The sequence below is a fragment of the Chanodichthys erythropterus genome, chromosome 3, assembly GCF_024489055.1.
Source record: "Chanodichthys erythropterus isolate Z2021 chromosome 3, ASM2448905v1, whole genome shotgun sequence".
Lineage (NCBI taxonomy): Eukaryota > Metazoa > Chordata > Actinopteri > Cypriniformes > Xenocyprididae > Chanodichthys > Chanodichthys erythropterus.
Window position 1 is genome coordinate 20,089,777 of NC_090223.1, and position 20,693 is coordinate 20,110,469.

Below are 20,693 nucleotides of genomic sequence, written 5' to 3' on the forward strand. Positions count from 1 at the left end.
TCCACAGTTCAATAGTTGTCGAATAACATCTTTAATCTTTTAACAACTGTTTGATCAGCAATTCACCCTCATCATACCACTGTGTTAAAAGAAATCCTAGGTGTGATATCTAGAGAAAGTAAATCAAAATGGTGTTAAATGAGCAGTGCAATGACTGATTACAAACCACAAGTTCCCATCTGTATGAAAAAGAAACACTGTAGACGTGCACATGTAACTACTGCATTGTTTTATTGTGGTTTTCAGAATATAACAAACAAGTGTCTGTTTTCAAGTTCACATGGCCTTTCACAGCTTCATACATTTAATTATTTACAGTTATAAACAAGGAATAATTATTTACAGTCGCAATCCTTAGTGACGTTCGACATACAGTACCAACAAGACCTGCACAAATAGAATAACTTAATGCTTTTAGTGTCATAACCTCAAACAGATGAACACACAAATATATACGTATGGTTGATTGTTCAAGCATATCAAAGATAAAACATCGAGACTCGTTACGAAGCATCATTTCGCTTTCCAGCATGTGTCATAAAAAAAGTGCTCGGCATCTCTCGAGGTCATTACGAAAAAGCATGTCAAACGATCACATTCATTGGCTGTTGCATTGGATCTGTCACATGGAAAAAATTCATACAGATGTTCTGTACGCTTACAGGTTTCACAGGTCAAAACATCAGTGGTATCACAAGCAGAAAAGCATTTTTGAAACAGTATGAAAGTTAAGAACTTTGGCAGAAGATGTGGCGAACGCAAAGCAATGCACGACTACAAAAACACTGGAGTTCAAGATAAATAATCAGGATACGTGGCGAGAAACATCCGCGTAAACAAACCAGTTTCGTTCGGACAGTGCATTAATCAGCATGAAACTTCATGGATTGAGTGAGTTTCCTCAATAGCTGCATGTAACTTTGTAAAAATAAACATTTGCACATTTGATAAACATTTTCTGTAAACAGTCCGGTTTTAAATACTTACGAAGACGCAAGACAACGTACACAAAACAGACAGTTCCAGTGATTTCAACACATTTGAGGCATTAATCACGTTGCTTTTCAACAGCAACAGTCGAGCGAAGGCGCTCCTGCCGTCAGGAGCTGAAGTGAAATGCATTATGGGAAGAAAAAACATGACCTTTGTTCTTACTTAAAACTCAGAAAATGGACATTTCGCCTGTTGTCCCTCTGAGATAAAGACCACCCGTGAACCAAAGTGCTCCTGGCGGGCAGCCAGGAAGTGATGCGTTAAGTCAATCACAGGCTGAGGAAGGCCACGTTGGCAGCGTCCTCTTCGCGCTCCGCCTCTCCTCCGCTGTGCGCGGCCGTGTTTTTCCTCTTCACCTGTCGGCGGGTCCTCTGCACGGGCGGCAGCAGGAGGCGGAACCCGGAGAGATTTTGGGGGGAGACCAAAGATGAAGAGACGGACGGACTGGGAACGCTTTGGATGGAGGAGTAGCCCGAGCTGCGGCGGTCTGTGCAAAAGGAGGAAGAGGAGGAAGAGGATATGTGGCGTATCCAGGGGCTGCTTCGACTGCTCGTCGCCGCCTCCTCCTCGATGGGTTCCTCAGAAAGACTGTCGTCATCGCTGGAGAGCGCGCAACAATGCGGCTGCCCGTCACCGCACTCCACCGGCAGCTCCAACTGCACCTCCATCGCCGAAACTGTGGCAGAAAGAGATCCAGTTACTCATCACATGACCTTTTGAAACTTTAATGAGTGGGACTGTATAGTTGGTTGGACAAAATTCGAACGTCACGCAATTTAAAAGGAATAGCCATAAAAATAAATAAATAAATAAAAATAATAAAAAAAGAGATGAGGTTTCTGCCCAACTTCGACAATATATAAATTATGTACTTGCATTAAAATAGAACAGTTGTTCAGAAACCATGTGCATACGTTGATGAACACAAGATGTGACACTAATGTGACTCATGCATCAAAAACAATTGGTTCTGTCTTAATGTTCCTATGTAAGATGATTCAGAATATGATGTAGTTGATATATGAGCCATCTGCCCCCACTCACTTTCTCCGTCCTTCTCGCCTTCACTCTCCCGGTCGCCTTCGTAGCCCGAACAGGAAGTGTCGAGGCTCCAGTCCAGGATGTCTCCCAGCAGCATCTCCTCTTGACTGGACAGCTCGGCTGTGGGCGTGGCCAGGAAGCTGCCTCTGTGCGCCTGCATGCTGTCCTCTCGTCTCCTGCTCAGAGTCAAAAAGTGATTACCATCTTTTCTCCACCCACATTTGACAAAACACTGTCATAGAGATGCAGAAAAATGAGAAACATATCAGGATTAGAGATGCATTGATAAAAAAAATTCAGATATTTTTCAGAATGTTTATATGAATAGCAACATATGCTATGGTGTTTTATTAACACCATTCACGCTAAAATTAAATCAGCCACAAAACATAATATTTTTAAGTTTTTATATTATATATAAACTTAAAAATATTATCCTCTATAGCCAGATACTGATTATTAAAAAAAATAAATACATTTTATAAATTAAATATTTTTAATTTAAATCGTTTCAAATTTATATTATATTATACGTGCACTTAGGGTACGTTTACACAACGATGTACTAAATAAAGTTTATCCTTTGCATTTTTAGAGTACCGCCAAAAACGTCAAAACGATCCCCGTTCACACAGATCTGCGAAAACGACTAAAACACGCTGTATTATTCATGGAAGGCCAGTAGATGGGGTTGTCACTTTGGAAAAAAATAAAAAATAACTACACGCCTATAGACTGAATGCATAAAACGCCTGTGAACAACGTCGCCGTTTTCACAAATTAGCATTTTTGTAATCTACACAGAGATAACAACGATATTGTTTTCAAAAACTTTGAATCCTGTTTTCAGGGCCCCAATACGCCATGAAAATGTCATGAAAATAAAAAGGAAAACTTTTTATGGGTTTTGGCTGTTCAAGTTGAAAACAGCCCCTAAAAGTGTTGTTTTTTAAATCCAAACTTCAGGGCTAAGACACAAATATAAGGCAATATATTAAGAGTTCAGATGCAAAAGCCGCTAAACTCTAGCCTGGTAATACCAGACTCTGCTACTTCACTTTGCGTCGTAGACAGAGTCTGGAATGGCATAATAGAGAAGTGTTTTCTCTCTCGCTAGGGGGCGCTTGTCTGAAGTTTAAAATCATTGGTTACCCGTAAGCCAATCAGATACGTTTAGTTATGACGTATGTTATGCGCCTGTACAGCTGCATCGAAGCACAGACATTATGCATCGAACTCAAATCTATGATTGAACTTCCACTGTAAACCTGTTGTAAACACATGATGATGCGAGCGAAATACCGGAGTGAACATGGCTGTAAACGACTTTTGCAGATTATGCGAAGTTAATCTACGCATACACGGTACAATCACGGCCTCTAAACTTATTTTTGACATAGTGAAACAAGAAAATGTTTGTAGCCAACTCTCAAACTTAGGATTAGATCTTTTAAACACAGCTCTTTGTGTCTCGTTTCCCATTTCCGCGGTCGTTTCGGTTTTCGATTTCTCTAACCTACAATGTAAAACTCGGCGCTTAGCATCTACGTCACGGCTCTCAGCCCGCCCTCTGTTCGTTGATTGGCCCGGCTGTTTCCAGACCGGTGGCAAACAGAAAGCTCTGACGCTGTATCAGACTGAGTACAGAAGCGAAATGACATTGAGCGGAAGTAGGAAGTCTGACGTAGTCAGGCTAGCTAAACTCCACCTACATCAAAAATTAGAAAATGATATTGAGCAAATATCCAAAAATCCACTGAAGAACCAATCAGAAGATGCGAATCAAATCATATGATTTCAAGATGAATGACAGAGTGTGCGTGAGCCGCTTTCAATTGCCGAGCTACAAGTTGTCATCATGTTTTGTCCATCGTTACAGTGGCAATGACAGGATTTTGCGAGTAGCAAGTAAACAACAGTGAGTGTTCCTTTTGCTGCTATAAAACTGACAGATGTTTTACTCTGTCTTGTTGTCTAAAGAGGTGGACTAAAGAGGTTTTTGCAAAAAAGAAAGAAAAAGAAAAAAAGCACACATGGACTTATCTGGTTTTGCAGCAAAAGACAGTCAAATTTGTTAAATGCCAGTGAATTGACTAAAGTGACATTTTTGAAAACAAGGCATTTCAATAACAGACTAATAACCTTTTCATTGCCATTAAAGTGAAATTACTGAACCTAAACACAGGAGCCTGGTAAAAATGCTAATTTTAAAGAAAACATATCAGACCGACTCTTCATATCATGCCTGTCTGTACTGCATGTAACCATATGCATATAATGTTTGGTTCACACCTCTTGCTGTTGCTGGCAGGAGAGGACAGGAAGGTGTGCATCTCTGTTAGCTGGCTGCTAGCGCTGGGCGCCTCAACCTGCGGCTCCACCTCTGGGACCTCCAACACCTGACACAGCTCCTTAAAGCTCATCACCTGAGACACAAACATCCTTCAGATGACATGCTTCACATAATGAAGTGAACGAGAACAGACTCTGAGAGGGAAGACACTCACCACGTCTTTGCTTATCTGCTGGTACGAATCATCCTCGAACCTCTGTTTGACCCCTGTCAGAGATACGTGTCTGTAGTCTTTGGGCACGTCTTGACCGAAACTGTGAATGGAGTGAACGAGACTGGTGAGTGTCACAATGACAGCTTGCAAATATAATCTCAGATATCAAGGCAAAATCTGTGCAGTTCACATCAGGAGTTAAAGGGGACCTATTATGCCCCTTTTCACAAGATTTAATACAAGTCTCTGGTGTACCCAGAATGCGTCTGAAGTTTCAGCTCAAAATACTCCACAGATCTTTTTTTTTTTCACCCCTATTTGGGTGTGAGCAAAAACACGCTGTTTTGATGTGTGTGTCCCTTTAAATGCAAATGAGCTGCTGCTCCAGAAGAGGGCGGAGCTTTAACAGCTCACGCTTCAGTTGCTCAACAACAACAAAGCTGGACAATCTCACGCAGACAAAATGAGGATTGTCAGTAACGGTGTTCAGCCTTACATTGTTCAAATCGGAGTCGACACTGATGGAGAGACTCAGGAAGAAGTTACAACTTTTAGAATAAAAACTGGATGTTTCTGAACGGTTAGTGGATAAATTTATGTAGTTTTGGAGTTGATTCAACTCATCGACTAGCATGTGCTTCATGTTAATCTTTTGTGCAATAATAAAATATTATAATAAAAATAAATAAATAATGATTAAAGAAATATTGTTATTAAATATTTGTCATTCACAGTTCCACATTTAATGTAAAAAGCATTTATTTTTAAATGAACTTCAAATAAACTTAGGGCCCAGAGAGACACGAATGGACCTAGAATAGAAGTAAATCTGAAGTGTTTTATTGAGACTGCAGAGGGCAGTTGAAAACAGGTCAGTGAGGAGTGGTAGATGTAAACTCACTCAACTGCTCCTGATTCATTTCCACCGAGAGACAGAGGCGTGAGAGACCAGAGAGCTTCAATCTCACCGCATCCTGAACCAAACTATATAAACTCCACCCGCACACCTCAGGACCCCATTGAGCACAAAATAAATGTGACATCGGGTTATTACACCAGGTTTTTCAATGTGCTAAGATCAATCAGAGAGAGAGTTGTTCCTGAGAAAATGGTGTTCCTGAGCTATAAAAATCACCGCCTGAAAAGATACTCGAGCAGAAAAGCTTCAGTTTTCTCCCACAAGATGAGACAGCAGATTTAATACAAGATCTATTAAGCATTTTAAGGCATCAAAGTCTATTCCAAGCTGTTGGCAGGAAAGTTATAGCCTTATTTAGGACAAGTCAAAGTCCTTTAATGTGTGCTTCATTTAGAAGGCAAACGCAGAATCCATTGCGACAGGCTCAATGAAAACATTCATTGAATATGCTGGGAGGAAATAGGAAATGTCAAAAGAAATATATTCAATTATAAACTGAAAAGTACTTATACAAGCAAAACCAATAGCAGTCTTCTCAAAAGATACTATTTCACCCAGCTCCATTCACACAATGTCTTTGTTTGCTAATTAGAGAATTTTTTTTTTTTTAGCTAAGCAACATACTAACGCTAGTTATTATTCTGACAAAAACCCATCACTTCGCTTCAGAAGGCCTTTATTAACTCCCTGGAGCCGTGTGGATTATATTTATGTTTATCAAAACACACCCCCTGTTCACAACCATTATAAAGCTTGGAAGAGCCAGGATATCTCCGATTGTGTTCGTCTGAAAGAAGATAGTCATATACACATATATACATAGGATGGCTTGAGGGTGAGTAAATGATGGGATAATTTTCATTTTTGGGTGAACTATCCCTTTAAGCTGGTCGTCAAAAAAAAATTGGATATAAATCAACAAATCAGAATTAAGGATCAAGACCTGCTGGAGCGTAAATGTGGCCTAATGTTAACTTACTGCACAGTGTTACATAATATAAAAATGAATATAACTAATAATAATTATTATAGTAATACAAAAATGAATAATGATAATCATCATGTACCGTTAATGGAGTTTTGAACAGAGTTTCAAATCAGTCACATACAAGGTTTTTCAGCTGGGATGCTGCAGCTTACTAGGGTTGAAAAAGCCACTGTGGGCTTCATCATGAGAAACTGTGGGGCTGAAGCACCATCTACCTACAGCACCAAGAGCTCGACTCCTCAGACCCAGAGGAGCTGATCGTGCACCTCATAAAGGGCAAACGTGATGAGCACAGATAACTCGCTAACATCTCGTTAACACAACAACTGTCTGACTGCACATCACTGGCTCCATGGAAACGACAGCAGAGCAAAGCTGTGAAAACGCACAGTCACTACTCTCGGGGTCACAATAAACCACAAAACTTTAATTTGAATGAATGCATGTAGCTAAGACAACGGTGTGGATAACTGACATGAACACTCACCACTTGACATAGAGCGATAAAGCACAGGAGACCAGATCCTGCTTGGAGAAACCCGTGTTTTCCTCCAGCTGGATGGGCCACACAGGAACTGTGAAGAAACAGACCAAGAAAACTTGAATAAGGCTTAGTCGAATGGTTGAGTCCAGTTCTACACTGTGAAAAATATGAGTAATTTTTACAGAAAAGGTGCAACACTTACTCTATAGGAATAAACTTGAGCTTTATTATTAGGGTACGTTTACATGACAACAATGTACTAAAACTGGAAAAGGTTTCCTTTGCGTTTTAACGTTGGAAAAGGTTTCCAACGTTAACGTTGTCAAAACGATCCATTCATAAGGACCCGCGAAAACATCTAAAAATGCTGTACTATTCATGCCAGGCCAGTAGATGGCGATGTTACTTTGTAAAGAAACACTACGCACCTATAGACTGAACACGTAATGCAAATGACGTCACCATTTTCACAAATTCACTTTTTTGTAGTTTACAGAGACAATATCAGTATCGTTTTCGAAAACTTGCACTTTGATACCCATTTTCAAAAGTTCGCATTTTCAGGCCACCAACATGCCGTTGTGTAAATGAACGGCCAAAATGCACAAGTTCAGTTTGTAGTTGAGATCATAGTTGTGTAAACAGCCCTTTAGTTTAAAAAAAAAAAAAAAAGCCTGAAGACCTCGAGTATGTCTGAAACATTACCTATAGTTCAAGTTTATTCCTCTAGTGTTGCACATTTTCGCCAAACAAGATGAACTTATGAATTTTGGTTGCAACTCTTCTTCAGTTGGTAGAGCACCACTTCTTTGCATTTGTACAACATTTTTCTGTATAAATTAATCACATTATTTGTAATTTTACTGTAAAAATGAAAGATTACTATATGATTTTTAGTAAAAAAAAAATCATAAAATGTCCCTGCGTAACATCACATATGATTATATTTTGTATAAATAATTTTGTTTCTTCTTTTGTTACAAGTAATGTAATTAGAGTGTTTGTGTCCATTATATTTTTATTGTGCCACCTGTTTTATTGTGATAGTTATCATTACATTTTAAAGTAAAAAGGCAGATTTGCCAGGGCATTGACAAATTTTGCAATTCGATTTCAATTCAACATTATTTCATTAGGATATCCATCAGGTAAAGTACATGTAAGTTTTGTTCACACATGAACTGCAAACAGTACAGATTTAAGAATAAATTTACCATAAATTTAATGTGATATTTTTTGGTGGGATCAGTGGAATGATGATCGTACCATAGTTGTGCAGTGCTCTGGTGAGCAGCAGGATGGCGCTGGCGAGTCGGGCCGGCCCCGGTACGGTGAGAGGCGAGCAGAGAAGAGAGAGTTCACAGATGTATTTGAAGAGGTGAGAACTGCGCCGCTCCACGGGGAGCAATGACAGCAGCACTTCCCCATAATCAAGCACCGTGGCCGTCTGAAAGACAACATTAACACAGTAATCAATTAGTGAGCACAAGAGTCAGCGCTCGACAATGAGGACAGCCTGATGGCTGCTTGCAATGCGCACAAAATTATGGGGAGTATCCTCAAACACAGTCAGTTATTTTTAAAGTAGAGTTGCCAAGCAATTAATTTATCATTGAATTAATTACATGATGCACCACACATCAAATTTGGCTGAGAAATTACCCCCAAAAGAACATTTAAAGTCATTATTGTGTTAAATGAGAAAAGCATCAAATAAGCAATCCAAAAATTAGCTTTAGAAGGAAATAATTTGATTGAACAATTTATTGCACAAACTGTTAGGCTACAAAGGACATGAAGAAAGAACCTGCATCTGAAATTAGTATTTATTTATTTATTTATTTATTTATATTATATTTATATATATATATATTATATATATTATATATTATATATATTATATATATATATATTTACAGACTGTTTATTGCACCTCAGAGGTGGCATGAATGCATTCACACTGCATTTAGAATTGTATAAATAATGCCATGAGTTTAATAGGTTTTAAATAGGTATTAAAGGGACACATAACCCACAAAAACAACCATTTTATTCGTTTATGTTTATGTTTATATACATATACATATACATATATATATTATATATTATATATTATACAAAAAAAAAAAAAAAAAAAAAAAATAATATATATATATATATTTTTTTTTTTTTTTTTTTTTTTTTTTTTTGTGGTAGGGCCAGACAATATTTTGGCACAATCGATAGACTGTATAATTTCTTAAATATTTTACTTATTTATTATTTTGTATACTTACAAATACTGGCTTAATACAATACATATAAATGCTTCATTAAAATAATAAACGCATTTTTAATTAGATTGCTGGTCAGTGTTAAATGAAATGCATTTATAGAAAACATTCTGCTCAGGGATTTTTTTTTTTTCCTAAGAGCATTGCAAGGCCTTCTGGAATAACTTTGCATTGGCAAACGAGGTCTTAATGTCGTCTAGGTAGGCAGCTCTCTCAGTTTTGGCATTGAGCTCTAAACCTCAGACACAAGGATACATTAATCTCAGCTGGCAGTCTATAATGAGGTTTTTGTGTGTTGGGGTGAAAGCAAACAAGAGGGCACTTATGTTCCTTCAGTAACTGACCCGTATCTTCCCGTCCAGCACGGAGATGACCTCCCCCATCATGCGCACCAGGTCTTCATACTGATAGGTGTTGTCAGTGAGCCACACCGCCTCACGGATGGTCAGGATCTCTTTACTGATGTATCTGAGTCAGAAGATTTAAAACGTGTTCAGTCTAGCATAGAGCTGCATGATTCTGGAGAAACTGAGAATTACAAGTTTTTTTGTTGTAAATAGACAAAAAAAAAATACAAATACTACTAAAACAAAATAACATGTGATTTACTTGAGGTTCAGATAAAATGTTAATTGCTGCAGTCTATTTAAAACATATTTAATTTGATTTTTTTTTTTTTTTGAGAAATTTGAATGAATTATTTAATGACTCAAAGACTTCACTCGATTCATTACTGGATGAATCAACGTTTTTGAACAAATCTATGGCATGAATAATTCAATGACTCACTCAAAGACGTCACTCGTTTTATTACTGGATGAATCAATTTTTTTGAACAAATCTCTTGAATGAATGATTCAATGACTCACGATGGCTGCATCTGAAATCGCATACTTCTCTACAATTATAGTAGGTGAAAAACAGTATGTGATAATGTGTTGTTAAAACAACTGTTTAGGAAGCCAAACCTATTCATGACAATTACCCGAATACCTAGTCATGCCAGCGCCAACGCAGATCTGAATGTCCGCTGTGATCATACTTGTCAAAGGTTTAATAGACATAGCCCAATCATTGTGGTTTAGGAATAAGATTGCGTTGGGTGGTTGAATGAACAGAGTGCGTCTTTTGTGTGTCGTAGCTCACCGAGTGCAGATCACCATGCAGGCGATGCCCAGGAGCTGCAGCTGGGCCTTGGGCACTGAACGCAGGCTCAGATAGCGGTCCACGCACCCGATAGTCACATGCAGCACTTGGCTGGAGAAGTCTTTCATGGTGGTCACCTCCACCAGCCAGTCCACTAGAATATACCTGCAAAAACATAGGGGTGATGAGGGTCGCAAAAGAACACAGGATGTGTTCAATATGGCCATAATTTTATCACCAAAAATGCTGTATAATATTGCTTGAAGTAAATGCATTCAGGGGACAGGCAGTTTGTTTAGCCACCACTAGATCTTGAAGAGAAGTATTGAAGATTTACAATGCATTCACTAAGGATTTTGCTGGCAATATAAAAGCATGCAACACTCAATCAGTGTTATTTTGATATTATAGCATATACTTTTATAGTATAGTGTTGTCAAAAGCATCGACTTCGATACCAGGTTAATACAGAAATTTTAAAATTGTGACACTGAGCGCTGTTGAGCAGATTCGTAAACATCAGATTGGCCACTGTATTCACACACTCACAGATATGTCTGTGATTGGCTACAATGATCAGCGCACGGGAGCATTTGAAACCACACAGAAGTGTTTAAATTTGAAAGCAGAAGTAAATATCACAATTTTTTGGGCCAGTCCGCTGATAGACGCCCGCTTTCAAATGCTCCCGTGTGCATCTGTGTAAGTGCTCGGTGAAGAGCGTCATTGATGTCTATTAACAACATGTTTATGAAGTGTTGATCATTGCAGCCAATCACAGACATATCTGTTAAGCACGTGAACAACGGCCAATCAGAGGCATTTATGAATCTGCTCAAAGCATCACATTTTAAAAATTTCAGTACCAACTTGGTATCGAAGTCTATACTTTTGACAACACTAATATAGCATTTATTAATATTTTGAATCTGATTTACATGTTTAATATTTTAACTGAACATTTTAGTTTTAGTAATTAAACTAATAAAATTGACAAAAGCACATTTCTATACATCTATAATGTATTTATTTCCATTTTAGACTTAAAATAATAATTTAAAAAAATCCAACTAATATTTTATTTTTTTTTTTTTGATTTAAGCTTTATTTCTGTCACTGAAAATGATTTTGGTAACACTTTATAATAACGTTCCAATTTTTAACATAAGTTAACATGAACTAACAATGAAAAATATACTTCTAAAGTATTTATTAATCTTAGTTAACGTTAATTTCAACATTTACTAATAACAGATACAACTTTTGATTTTAAAAATTTATATTTAATGGACCTGAACTAAAATGACTAACAATGAACATTAACTAACATTAACAAAAACTACTGTATAAAATGTATTACTCATTGTTTATGTTAGTCAATGCATTAATGAGACCCAATAGTAAATTGTTTCTATGATTATTAAGAGTTTTAGGGTCTAAAACTGTTCAAAATCCATGTTAAATAATAATAATGATGATAAAAATATTTTAAAGTAAATAAATAGAAATGCATATTTTTATTTATTTATTTATTTATTTTACGTTAAGCAAAACAAACAATTTATAAAAATGTACATGACTATTTCTTGGCTTGAAAAGGTCACAACAACTTAAATTCCCTGATATTCCAGGTTTTCCATGAATGTACACTGTGGACTATTTAGAAATGGGTGTTTGTCCAAAGGGTTGATGCCGTACCTCTTAGTGATGATGTCCTGTCCCTGCAGATTTTGTGGGTATTGCAGGGGTGACGGCCCGGAGTGGAAGAACTGGGCCACAAGTTCAGCGCAGGCCCGCGGCTCCAGACCCAGAGGGTTAGCGGTGCCACATGACTTCGCAAACGCCAGCTGGGAGATCAGAACAAACAAGTTAGACAAACATGAAACCCAGAATGTGTGTGTGTTTAATATGGCATTACAAACAGATTTTCACATGAAAAGCATCACTCTTCATTTGAAGCCCCCATCCAAGCCCATTTCCACACGTCAGAGTGCCTTTCAATCTGGCACAGCTGCTGATTATTACAAATCAATGTCAACAATAGCAGAGAAAACCTCCATATGAGAGAACAGGAAATATGACGCAGCTTGCCCAGGGTGTGCACTTCCATTATGAGGGAGCTCACAGCACTGACATTGTGAGAACAGAAGAATAATGGAGATGGATGATTAGTAATGACGACACCAAACACAACCCATCACAGACGTCATTATCAGACAACAAAGGCAGACCTGCCAACCTTGGAAAAATTTTGAGTACCACTGTGACATTTTTGTGAATTGTGGGGATTTTCAATAAGTGTAATGGTTTTTATACTGTAAAAAACATAATTTCTATCCTACATTACCCCTACACCTACACATTTTTACTTTCTCAAAAATATTCATTCTGAAGGATTTATAAGCCTTTTGAAAAATGGGGTAATGTCCTCATAGGTCACCCTCTCCTTGTAATGCCCATGTCATTATACACGGGTGTTGATGTCACAAAAACATGTGCACACACCTATCTTCGTAAATCTAATTTGACTGTTAACGTTTTTGAATTTGACCCAATTCAAATATTTCACACCTGCTCAAAAGCATTTTTTAAATTCATGATTAATATTGCATTGCAAAATGTGTGCAAAATGACAACCACAAGTGAATCGCATTCAATTAATTATTTAATATGAACTAAAATAATTTCAAGTAGGCTATATTTACATACTACGACTAACCTGACAGTCGTTTATACAGGTTTTGTAATGAAAACTAGTATACAATTAAGAAACCCTTAGAAAACAGTAAAAACATTGAGTTTACATGTGATTCATTTAAAACACTTTATTCCAATATCCTAAATCCCACAGAAAAGGTTTCTATTTGTAATGTGCTGTCTTTGCCCTGCGCTATGATTGGTTGAACTCTTTCTTTTGCTTGATTTGAGTACTACATGTGTACAGAGCCAGATTTTTGCATAGTTTAGAGTGACAAATCGTACCAGCGTACTTTAAGCTCAAAATGTGTACCCACTACGCAAAATGCATGTTGGCAGGTCAAAAAATGAAAATAAACTGAAGGCTGAGCCATCACAGAAAAGTAAACTAACATATTAAAAAAAAAATAATAATTGTGAGCAACTTTACTCCCCAAATCAAGTAATTGTTTTCATTTTCAATGAAAGCTGAATATTATATATATATAATTTTTATAATGCACAATAAGACCAGGAATGTGTATTAAAGAAATTAAACGTGTCAATTTTGAATTTAAATAGTCTTGATTTTGGGGTCTAGGTTCTCACTCCTGTCTCTATGAAGCCCCGCCTTCCAAAAAGCGCAATGTGCTCTGATTGGTCAACTGGACCAGTGTGTGTTGTGAGCGCTCAAAAGGGCTTCAGAGGGCTCTACACGACCCCAGACAAGGAATACGGGTCTTATCTAGCGAAACAATCGGTCATTTTCTAAAAAAGATTTTTTTAAAATTATGTACTTTTTAACCACAAATGCTCGTCTTCCACTTACTCTGCAATCCGCCACGCATTAATTAAGTTGGAAAGGTCACATGCGACGTAGTTTCTCAAAACCCTTAATTTCTTTTCGAATGAAGAAAGAAAGACAAACATCTATGGTGACATGGGGTGAGTAAATTATCAGGACATTTGAATTCTGAAGTGAACTAATCCTTCTACTAATCATTGCTGATCAGTGATCCATACGGACCAGACTCCACGGTTCGGCGCATGTGTGATTTAAGGAGTAATACCAAGTTTAACCGCCATAGAGTGAAAGGTTATCATTTGCACCTTTATTGTGCATATGCCTTGGGAGGGAATTATTTAAATGAGGAATATTTGTTCATTCCCAGAATAAAAGAGAATTAAAGAGAATAACTCCCTCTGGAGTGACTTTAACTTTGCAGACCTTTTTCATGAAAATTGGCCATGTCAAAAAAAAAAAAAAAGCATAATAGGACCCCTTTAATTTTCTATACATGCATTTTCTCCAATCACCTGAGCTTCCCAGCATCCTTTGGCAGCGTAGTCCCTGAGCGTGCGCATGCACTGCAGATGCCTGCCGGGGTCAGCCGCCTGCAGACATAAAAATTAAACCAGTGATCAGCAAACAATCAGCATAGATACAGGATACAGTTATCAGGAGCCCTAAAGAAGCTCTTACCGACGTGCCACGGTTCATTTCCCACAGCAGATACGAGCTCTGCACACTCCCGCTACGCGCCGACTCCTTCAGCATGGATGTAGCCTCGTCACGCTTCTCCTCATCCTGATAAACACACACACAAGAGTCACAAATTAAGTTAACACCTGCCACTCAATCAAAGCCTTATTTGATTTCAATTGAGTCTGAGGGGTTACGAGAGAACCGGCGCTGTGCTGAACTCATTAACACAAGTGTTTCTCTGGGACATTTTGACTTTGAGAAGCACAAATGATCAAATCCCTACACAGAAAACATAAAATGAGCAAACTAAACCAAACATGGCCAGTTAACTACAAACATCAAGTGGATGCAGGAAATGAATAACACCATTTCATGCTCTAGTCTTTGAGTATATGCAACAAATGAGACTCAGGCTTTGAAATCTGTTAGACTTGTACATCTTTGTACACATAATCAATCTCGGATTAGAAGGCCACAATTTTGTTAAAGGATTAGTTCACTTTCAAACTAAAATGACTCACCCCCATGTCATCCAAGATGTTCATGTCTTTCTTTCTTCAGTCGAAAAGAAATTAAGGTTTTTGATGAAAACATTCCAGGATTTTTCTCCATATAGTGGACTTCAATGGCCTCCAAACGGTTGAAAGTCAAAATTAGTTTCAGTGCAGCTTCAAAGGGCTTTAAATGATACCAGACGAGGAATAAGGGTCTTATCTAGAGAAACCATCACTCATTTTCTAAAAAAAAAAAAAAATTAATTTGTTTTAACCATAAATGCTCATCTTGAACTAGCTCTCTTCTTCTTCTCTATTTGAATCCCAGCAGTGTAGACGCTGCTAAGTGTATTACTGCCCTCCACAGGTCAAAGTTTGAACTAATTATTATATACTTGCACTTACACATATTGTATATGACAATTTAGTTCAAACTTTAACCTGATGAGGGCAGTAATAAACTTAGCAGTGTCTACACTGCTGGAATTCAAAGAGAAGAAGAGAGCTAGTTCAAGATGAGCATTTATGGTTAAAACATATATAATTGTTTAATTTGTTTAAGAAAATGGCCAATCGTTTCTCTAGATAAGACCCTTATTCCTCGTCTGCTATCGTTTAAAGCCCTTTGAAGCTGCACTGAAACTGTCATTTTGACTTTCAACCGTTTGGAGGCCATTGAAGTCCACTATATGGAGAATAATCCTGGAATGTTTTCATCAAAAACCTTAATTTCTTTTCAACTGAAGAAAGAAAGACATGAACATCTTGGATGACATAGGGGTGAATAAATTATCAGGAAAAATTAATTTTAAGGTTAACTAATCATTTAAGCAAGCGTCAAGACGAAAAACAACTCACATCGAACAGCTGAAGGACTCTAGCCAAGCAGTAAAGTAACGTCCCTCTCCGTCCCTATAAAGACAAGAAGAAAGAGACATCAGGGTGTGTTTAGAACTAGATGGCATTTGTGTTATGATTAACAAATGTATATTTGATATATAGATTTCGGTCAATTTTGTTGTCAACATGGAGAGAGGTAAAAAAAAGAAGAAAAAACCTGACCCCATATTGACAATATTTTTAATGGATGGACGCCAGTTTTGAGAAGAAAATTAAACTACTTTAGTTGAACTTAACAATGAACATCATTATTTAAAACTGTTTATTTAGACTTGCATAGAACATTAAATGTAATTAGAACAAAAGCTTAACACTTGCATTAAGAGCTGTAACAAAATCTAACAAATTTAAGAAAAAAGTAAATAAAAAGAAAGGGAGTTCAACTGTAGCAGAAACGAATGCTGGGATATTCAGGAATGGCTCACCAGGTTGGTCTCGCACTCCGCCTCGAGCCGGTCGTACACCACAGCCTTACAGCAGCCTCCAGACATGGACCACGGCGGGCGGATGAACAGCCAGATGAACGGGTCGGCCAGCGGGGACCTGAGGCTCTCAGCCAGGCTGAAGTACCGAGACGCCATGCGGCCGCACAGATCGGCACGTCCCTCCTCACTGAGCGAGGCTGCAGAGCATTCACACGTCATTACGGCTTTGATCAGTCAGACAGACAATCAATCAAATCAAAAATGAGTGTAGAAACTTACGGCCTTCATTGTACAAATATGCAATTCCTAGTTTCACAGCAGCTTCAAAGTTTCCCTTCTCCGCAGCCCTGGATATTGTAGAAAACGAGAAAATTTATGAGAAAATTCATAATTAATTAATAGAGCAACAAGAAAAATGTGTACTAATCTGTTTTAAAGGGGACAGTGTGGAATTATGGACATTAAACAGGAACTAGCATGCTTTAACAAGCGCAATTTAGGCATTACCATTAAAACAGAGCTATGGAAAACCTTGAAATATCATGAAAAATTTGTTTTTCAGGCATGAAAATTATTCAAATTAAATATGGATGCACAATGTATCGGCCACCATATTGGTTTTGGTTGATATATATGTTCATTTTTAATGTTATTGTTATCAGGCTGATAAAAAGCCAATAAATAATGGATTATTTGCTAAAACACAGATGTGCACCGTTCACCATGTTGGTTATGAATTGCTTGAAATATGATTGGAGTAACTTCAACAAAAAGATGCAAAGTGCAGTGCAAGTTCGTCAGGCTACATAAAACTATAATGAGTACATTATAATTGTGTGCATGGGACATAAACACATTTAAAATCAGTTCATGTGAGTACAGTGGTTCAATATAATTATTATAAAGCGACAAGAATATTTTTGGTGCGCCAAAAAAAAAAAAAAAAAACGACTTATATAGTGATGGCCGATTTCAAAACACTGCTTCAGGAAGCTTCGGATTGTTATGAATCTTTTGTGTCGAATCATGAATTGGATCGTGTGACAAACCGCCAAGCTGCTGAAATCATGTGACTTTGGCGCTCCGAACCGCTGAATTATTTGTGCTCCGAAGCTTCCTGAAGCAGTGTTTTGAAATCGGCCATCACTATATAAGTCGTTATTTTGTTTTTTTGGTGCACCAAAAAAATTCTCATAGCTTTATAATATTAATAATTGAACCACTATACTCACATGAACTGATTTCGATATGTTTTTAGTACATTAATGGATCTTGAGAGAGGAAATGTCATTGCTGGCTATGCAGGCCTCACTGAACCATTGGATTTCAACAAAAATATCTTAATTTGTGTTCTGAAGATGAACAAAAGTCTTACGGGTGTGGAACGACATGAGGGTGCGTAATAAATGACAGAATTTTCATTTTTGGGTGAACTAACCCTTTAAGACCCTTATCTGTAGTCACAAACAACTGCAAATGTGCTGAAAAAGCTGACATATCATACCTCTCAAAGAGCCAAACTGTATCAGGGGCCGGCCAGCGGTCTTTGAAGCTCACTCGTGCCCAAACACTCGAGTTACTATCAATAATGTCACGAAGATGAGAATGAACCTGCGGGATCACATGACAATCAACATCACAAAACCACTTTTTGTTAACAGAGAATTTATGAGGTTTAAATAATGTGCATCTCTGGACGAACCGCTCGGACGGCGAGGAGATCTTCAGCGGAGAGGCATTGGAGGACATACAGGAGCAGCTCTTCAGGAAGAGACAGCAGCGTGACGGCGGACGCACGCTTTCGGATCCGCTTCCGTACAGGGAGAGAGAAACATTTGGCACATCGACAGTGGAGCACTAGAAATGAAGAAATTCAAAATTAAACAACACTGAACCACCGTTTCTTTAATGCATCTTCAACATAATTACAGACAATCAGTGTGTGGCCAAGAACTTCTTGAAAGAAATATTTACGAAATTGCAGATTGGCCTAGTTAAAATTTCCTGATAATTTACTCACCCCCGTCATCCAAGATGTCCATGTCCATCTCTCTTCAGATGAAAAGAAATTAAGGTTTTTGATGAAAACAGGATTTTTCTCCATATAGTGGACTTCAATGGCCTCCAGACGGTTGAAGGTCAAAATTACAGTTTCAGTGCAGCTTCAAAGAGTTCTACGCGATCCCAGATGAGAAATAAGGGTCTTATGTAGAGAAACCATCACTCATTTTCTAAAAAAAAAAAAAAATTAAAAATTATACGTTTTAACCATAAATGCTCATCTTGAACTAGCTCTCTTCTTCTCTATTAGAATTCCAGCACTGTAGAAACTGCCCTCCACAGGTCAAAGTTTGAACTAATAGTTATAAACTTGCACTAGCATATTGTATATGAATATTTAGTTCAAACTTTAACATGATGAGGGCAGTAACACACTTAGCAGTGTCTGCACTGCTGGAATTCAAATAGAGAAGAAGAAGAGAGCTAGTTCAAGATGAGCATTTATGGTTAAAACGTATAAAATTAAAAAAAAAAAAAAATTAGAAAATGAGTGATAGTTTATCTAGATAAGACCCTTATTCCTCATCTGGTATCGTCTAAAGCCCTTTGAAGCGGCACTGAAACTGTAATTTTGACCTTCAACCGTTTGGAGGCCATTGAAGTCCACTATAAGGAGAAAAATCCTGGAATGTTTATCAAAAAATTTCATTTCTTTTCAACTGAAGAAAGAAAGACATTAACATTTTGAATGACATGGGGGTGAGTAAATTATCAGGAAATTTTAATTTGAAAGTGAACTAATCCTTTAACTGGCCATTTTGAGATCTTCAGTATCAATAACTGTCTGATTGGCCCATTGACAGATTTATTCATTACACAGAGTTTCAGTACCAAAATCTACTAACAGTTTTGTCAAATAATAGTCCACATATTGTGTTCTAATTAAGGTTTTAGTTAATTAAACAGTAAATAATGTGTAATACAAGTATTTTATGGATTTAAACTGTATTTAATAAAACATATCTACATTGTATTGGTCAGCTAGATATTGAAATTGACGATTAAATATAAAAGTACTTTAGTGGTACTATGGTAGAAAGATGGTAAAACTGTGATACTTTGATATACACCATGTCAACATTATATTACTATATTTAAATACCGTGGTAACTACATGTTATACCACATTACTTCAAAGAATAACATGGTAAAAGCTCATTAAAACATGGTATTACCATAGTAGATTCCTGTTAGTATAGCCTAACGTTACTAGGATGTTTCATTGAGAAATATAGGTCACTCTTACATCTATTTTGAGTTTAAACTCCTTTAAATGCTTTAAAACACATGAACACAAGAATAAAACACCTTTTATATTAGTTTTGTTCCTTTGCAATGGCAATTTTGACATGCTAACAACCAGTAGCCAGTTTTCCCTCCTTATTCACAAACCAGTTGTGGGACAGAGGATAACAGACCTCTCTTTAGGAGACATTACCTTCATATTTATTAAGGAAACTTTGTTATGAGTAGTTAAAACAATATAAATAGTCACTTAGTGAAAGTGTATTTCAATTATACACAGGTTAACGGGTCAGTAACAACACTAACGCTTCGACTCAATTTAGTGAGCAACTTCAGCCCCGATTATGATATAATATAAGTATAATATGTTTATAAATGCTGATGAAATATGAACTTACGTATTTACAATGATAAATTAACTGAAAACTAAACATTCGACGAGGTTAAAGTAAGTTAGTTAACGTTAGTTACTTACCGCCCGCTTTCATTTCAAGGAAGGATTAAAGAAGTCAGCTTACAGCAACAATGCTTCACAGTGAACCCAAATTAATACTTAAATCTGAGATTATTAGATCTTAAATTGATCTAATCAGTTTGACTAACTAATAGTGTTGGACTGTTTAAAACACAACTCTTCTCTGATCAAACCACGCAACTTCCATCAAGCCCCTCCCCCAAGCTCTTGGCCACGCCTGCGCGGACAGTTTAAACATCAACTCTGGGAGCTCACTGGACAGAAAACGGATACGCCCATCACGGCCGCTGCTGCCCTCTGATTGGCCTTCGCGTGAACCTCGAGGCACCGTTGGTCCGTTGTTCTGAGCGGATGAAAGGCGTCGATGCATTGGCTGAAAAGATGCTTTTTCGAATTACGCGCGTGGGACAGGAGTTGTTTCGCTCGGTGAATTCTGGGAGATGTAGTATCTCACTAGTGTAACATGAGCGAGATGTGTATTTTGTTCACATATTAAATCATATTTATTGTTAGATTTACACACAAAGCAACAACCATCGAAACAAGCCTGTAATAAGCCAAACATACTTTCTGCTAAAGC

The 20,693-nt window shown here is 37.4% G+C and overlaps 1 protein-coding gene across 2 annotated transcripts; it reads right to left on the reverse strand.

Annotated features, from left to right (window-relative positions):
• Positions 1-241: 241 nt before the first annotated feature.
• ccnf (cyclin F) lies at positions 242-20,280 on the reverse strand. 2 transcript variants are annotated; one of them, XM_067371447.1, is made up of 17 exons: positions 20,114-20,280; positions 18,035-18,189; positions 17,837-17,943; positions 16,612-16,679; positions 16,333-16,529; positions 15,866-15,919; positions 14,511-14,615; positions 14,345-14,422; positions 12,050-12,198; positions 10,352-10,516; positions 9,550-9,673; positions 8,199-8,379; positions 6,936-7,023; positions 4,542-4,641; positions 4,327-4,460; positions 2,038-2,210; positions 242-1,669 (listed from the first exon to the last, which is right to left on the reverse strand). In XM_067371447.1, exons 1-17 carry the CDS (start codon positions 20,124-20,126, stop codon positions 1,263-1,265), a joined length of 2,298 nt encoding a protein of 765 aa, XP_067227548.1. In that variant the 5' UTR covers positions 20,127-20,280; the 3' UTR covers positions 242-1,262. The 2 variants fall into 2 exon arrangements, with proteins under 2 accessions (XP_067227548.1, XP_067227538.1); XM_067371437.1 differs by lacking the exon at positions 20,114-20,280 and adding an exon at positions 18,353-18,465.
• Positions 20,281-20,693: the final 413 nt, after the last annotated feature.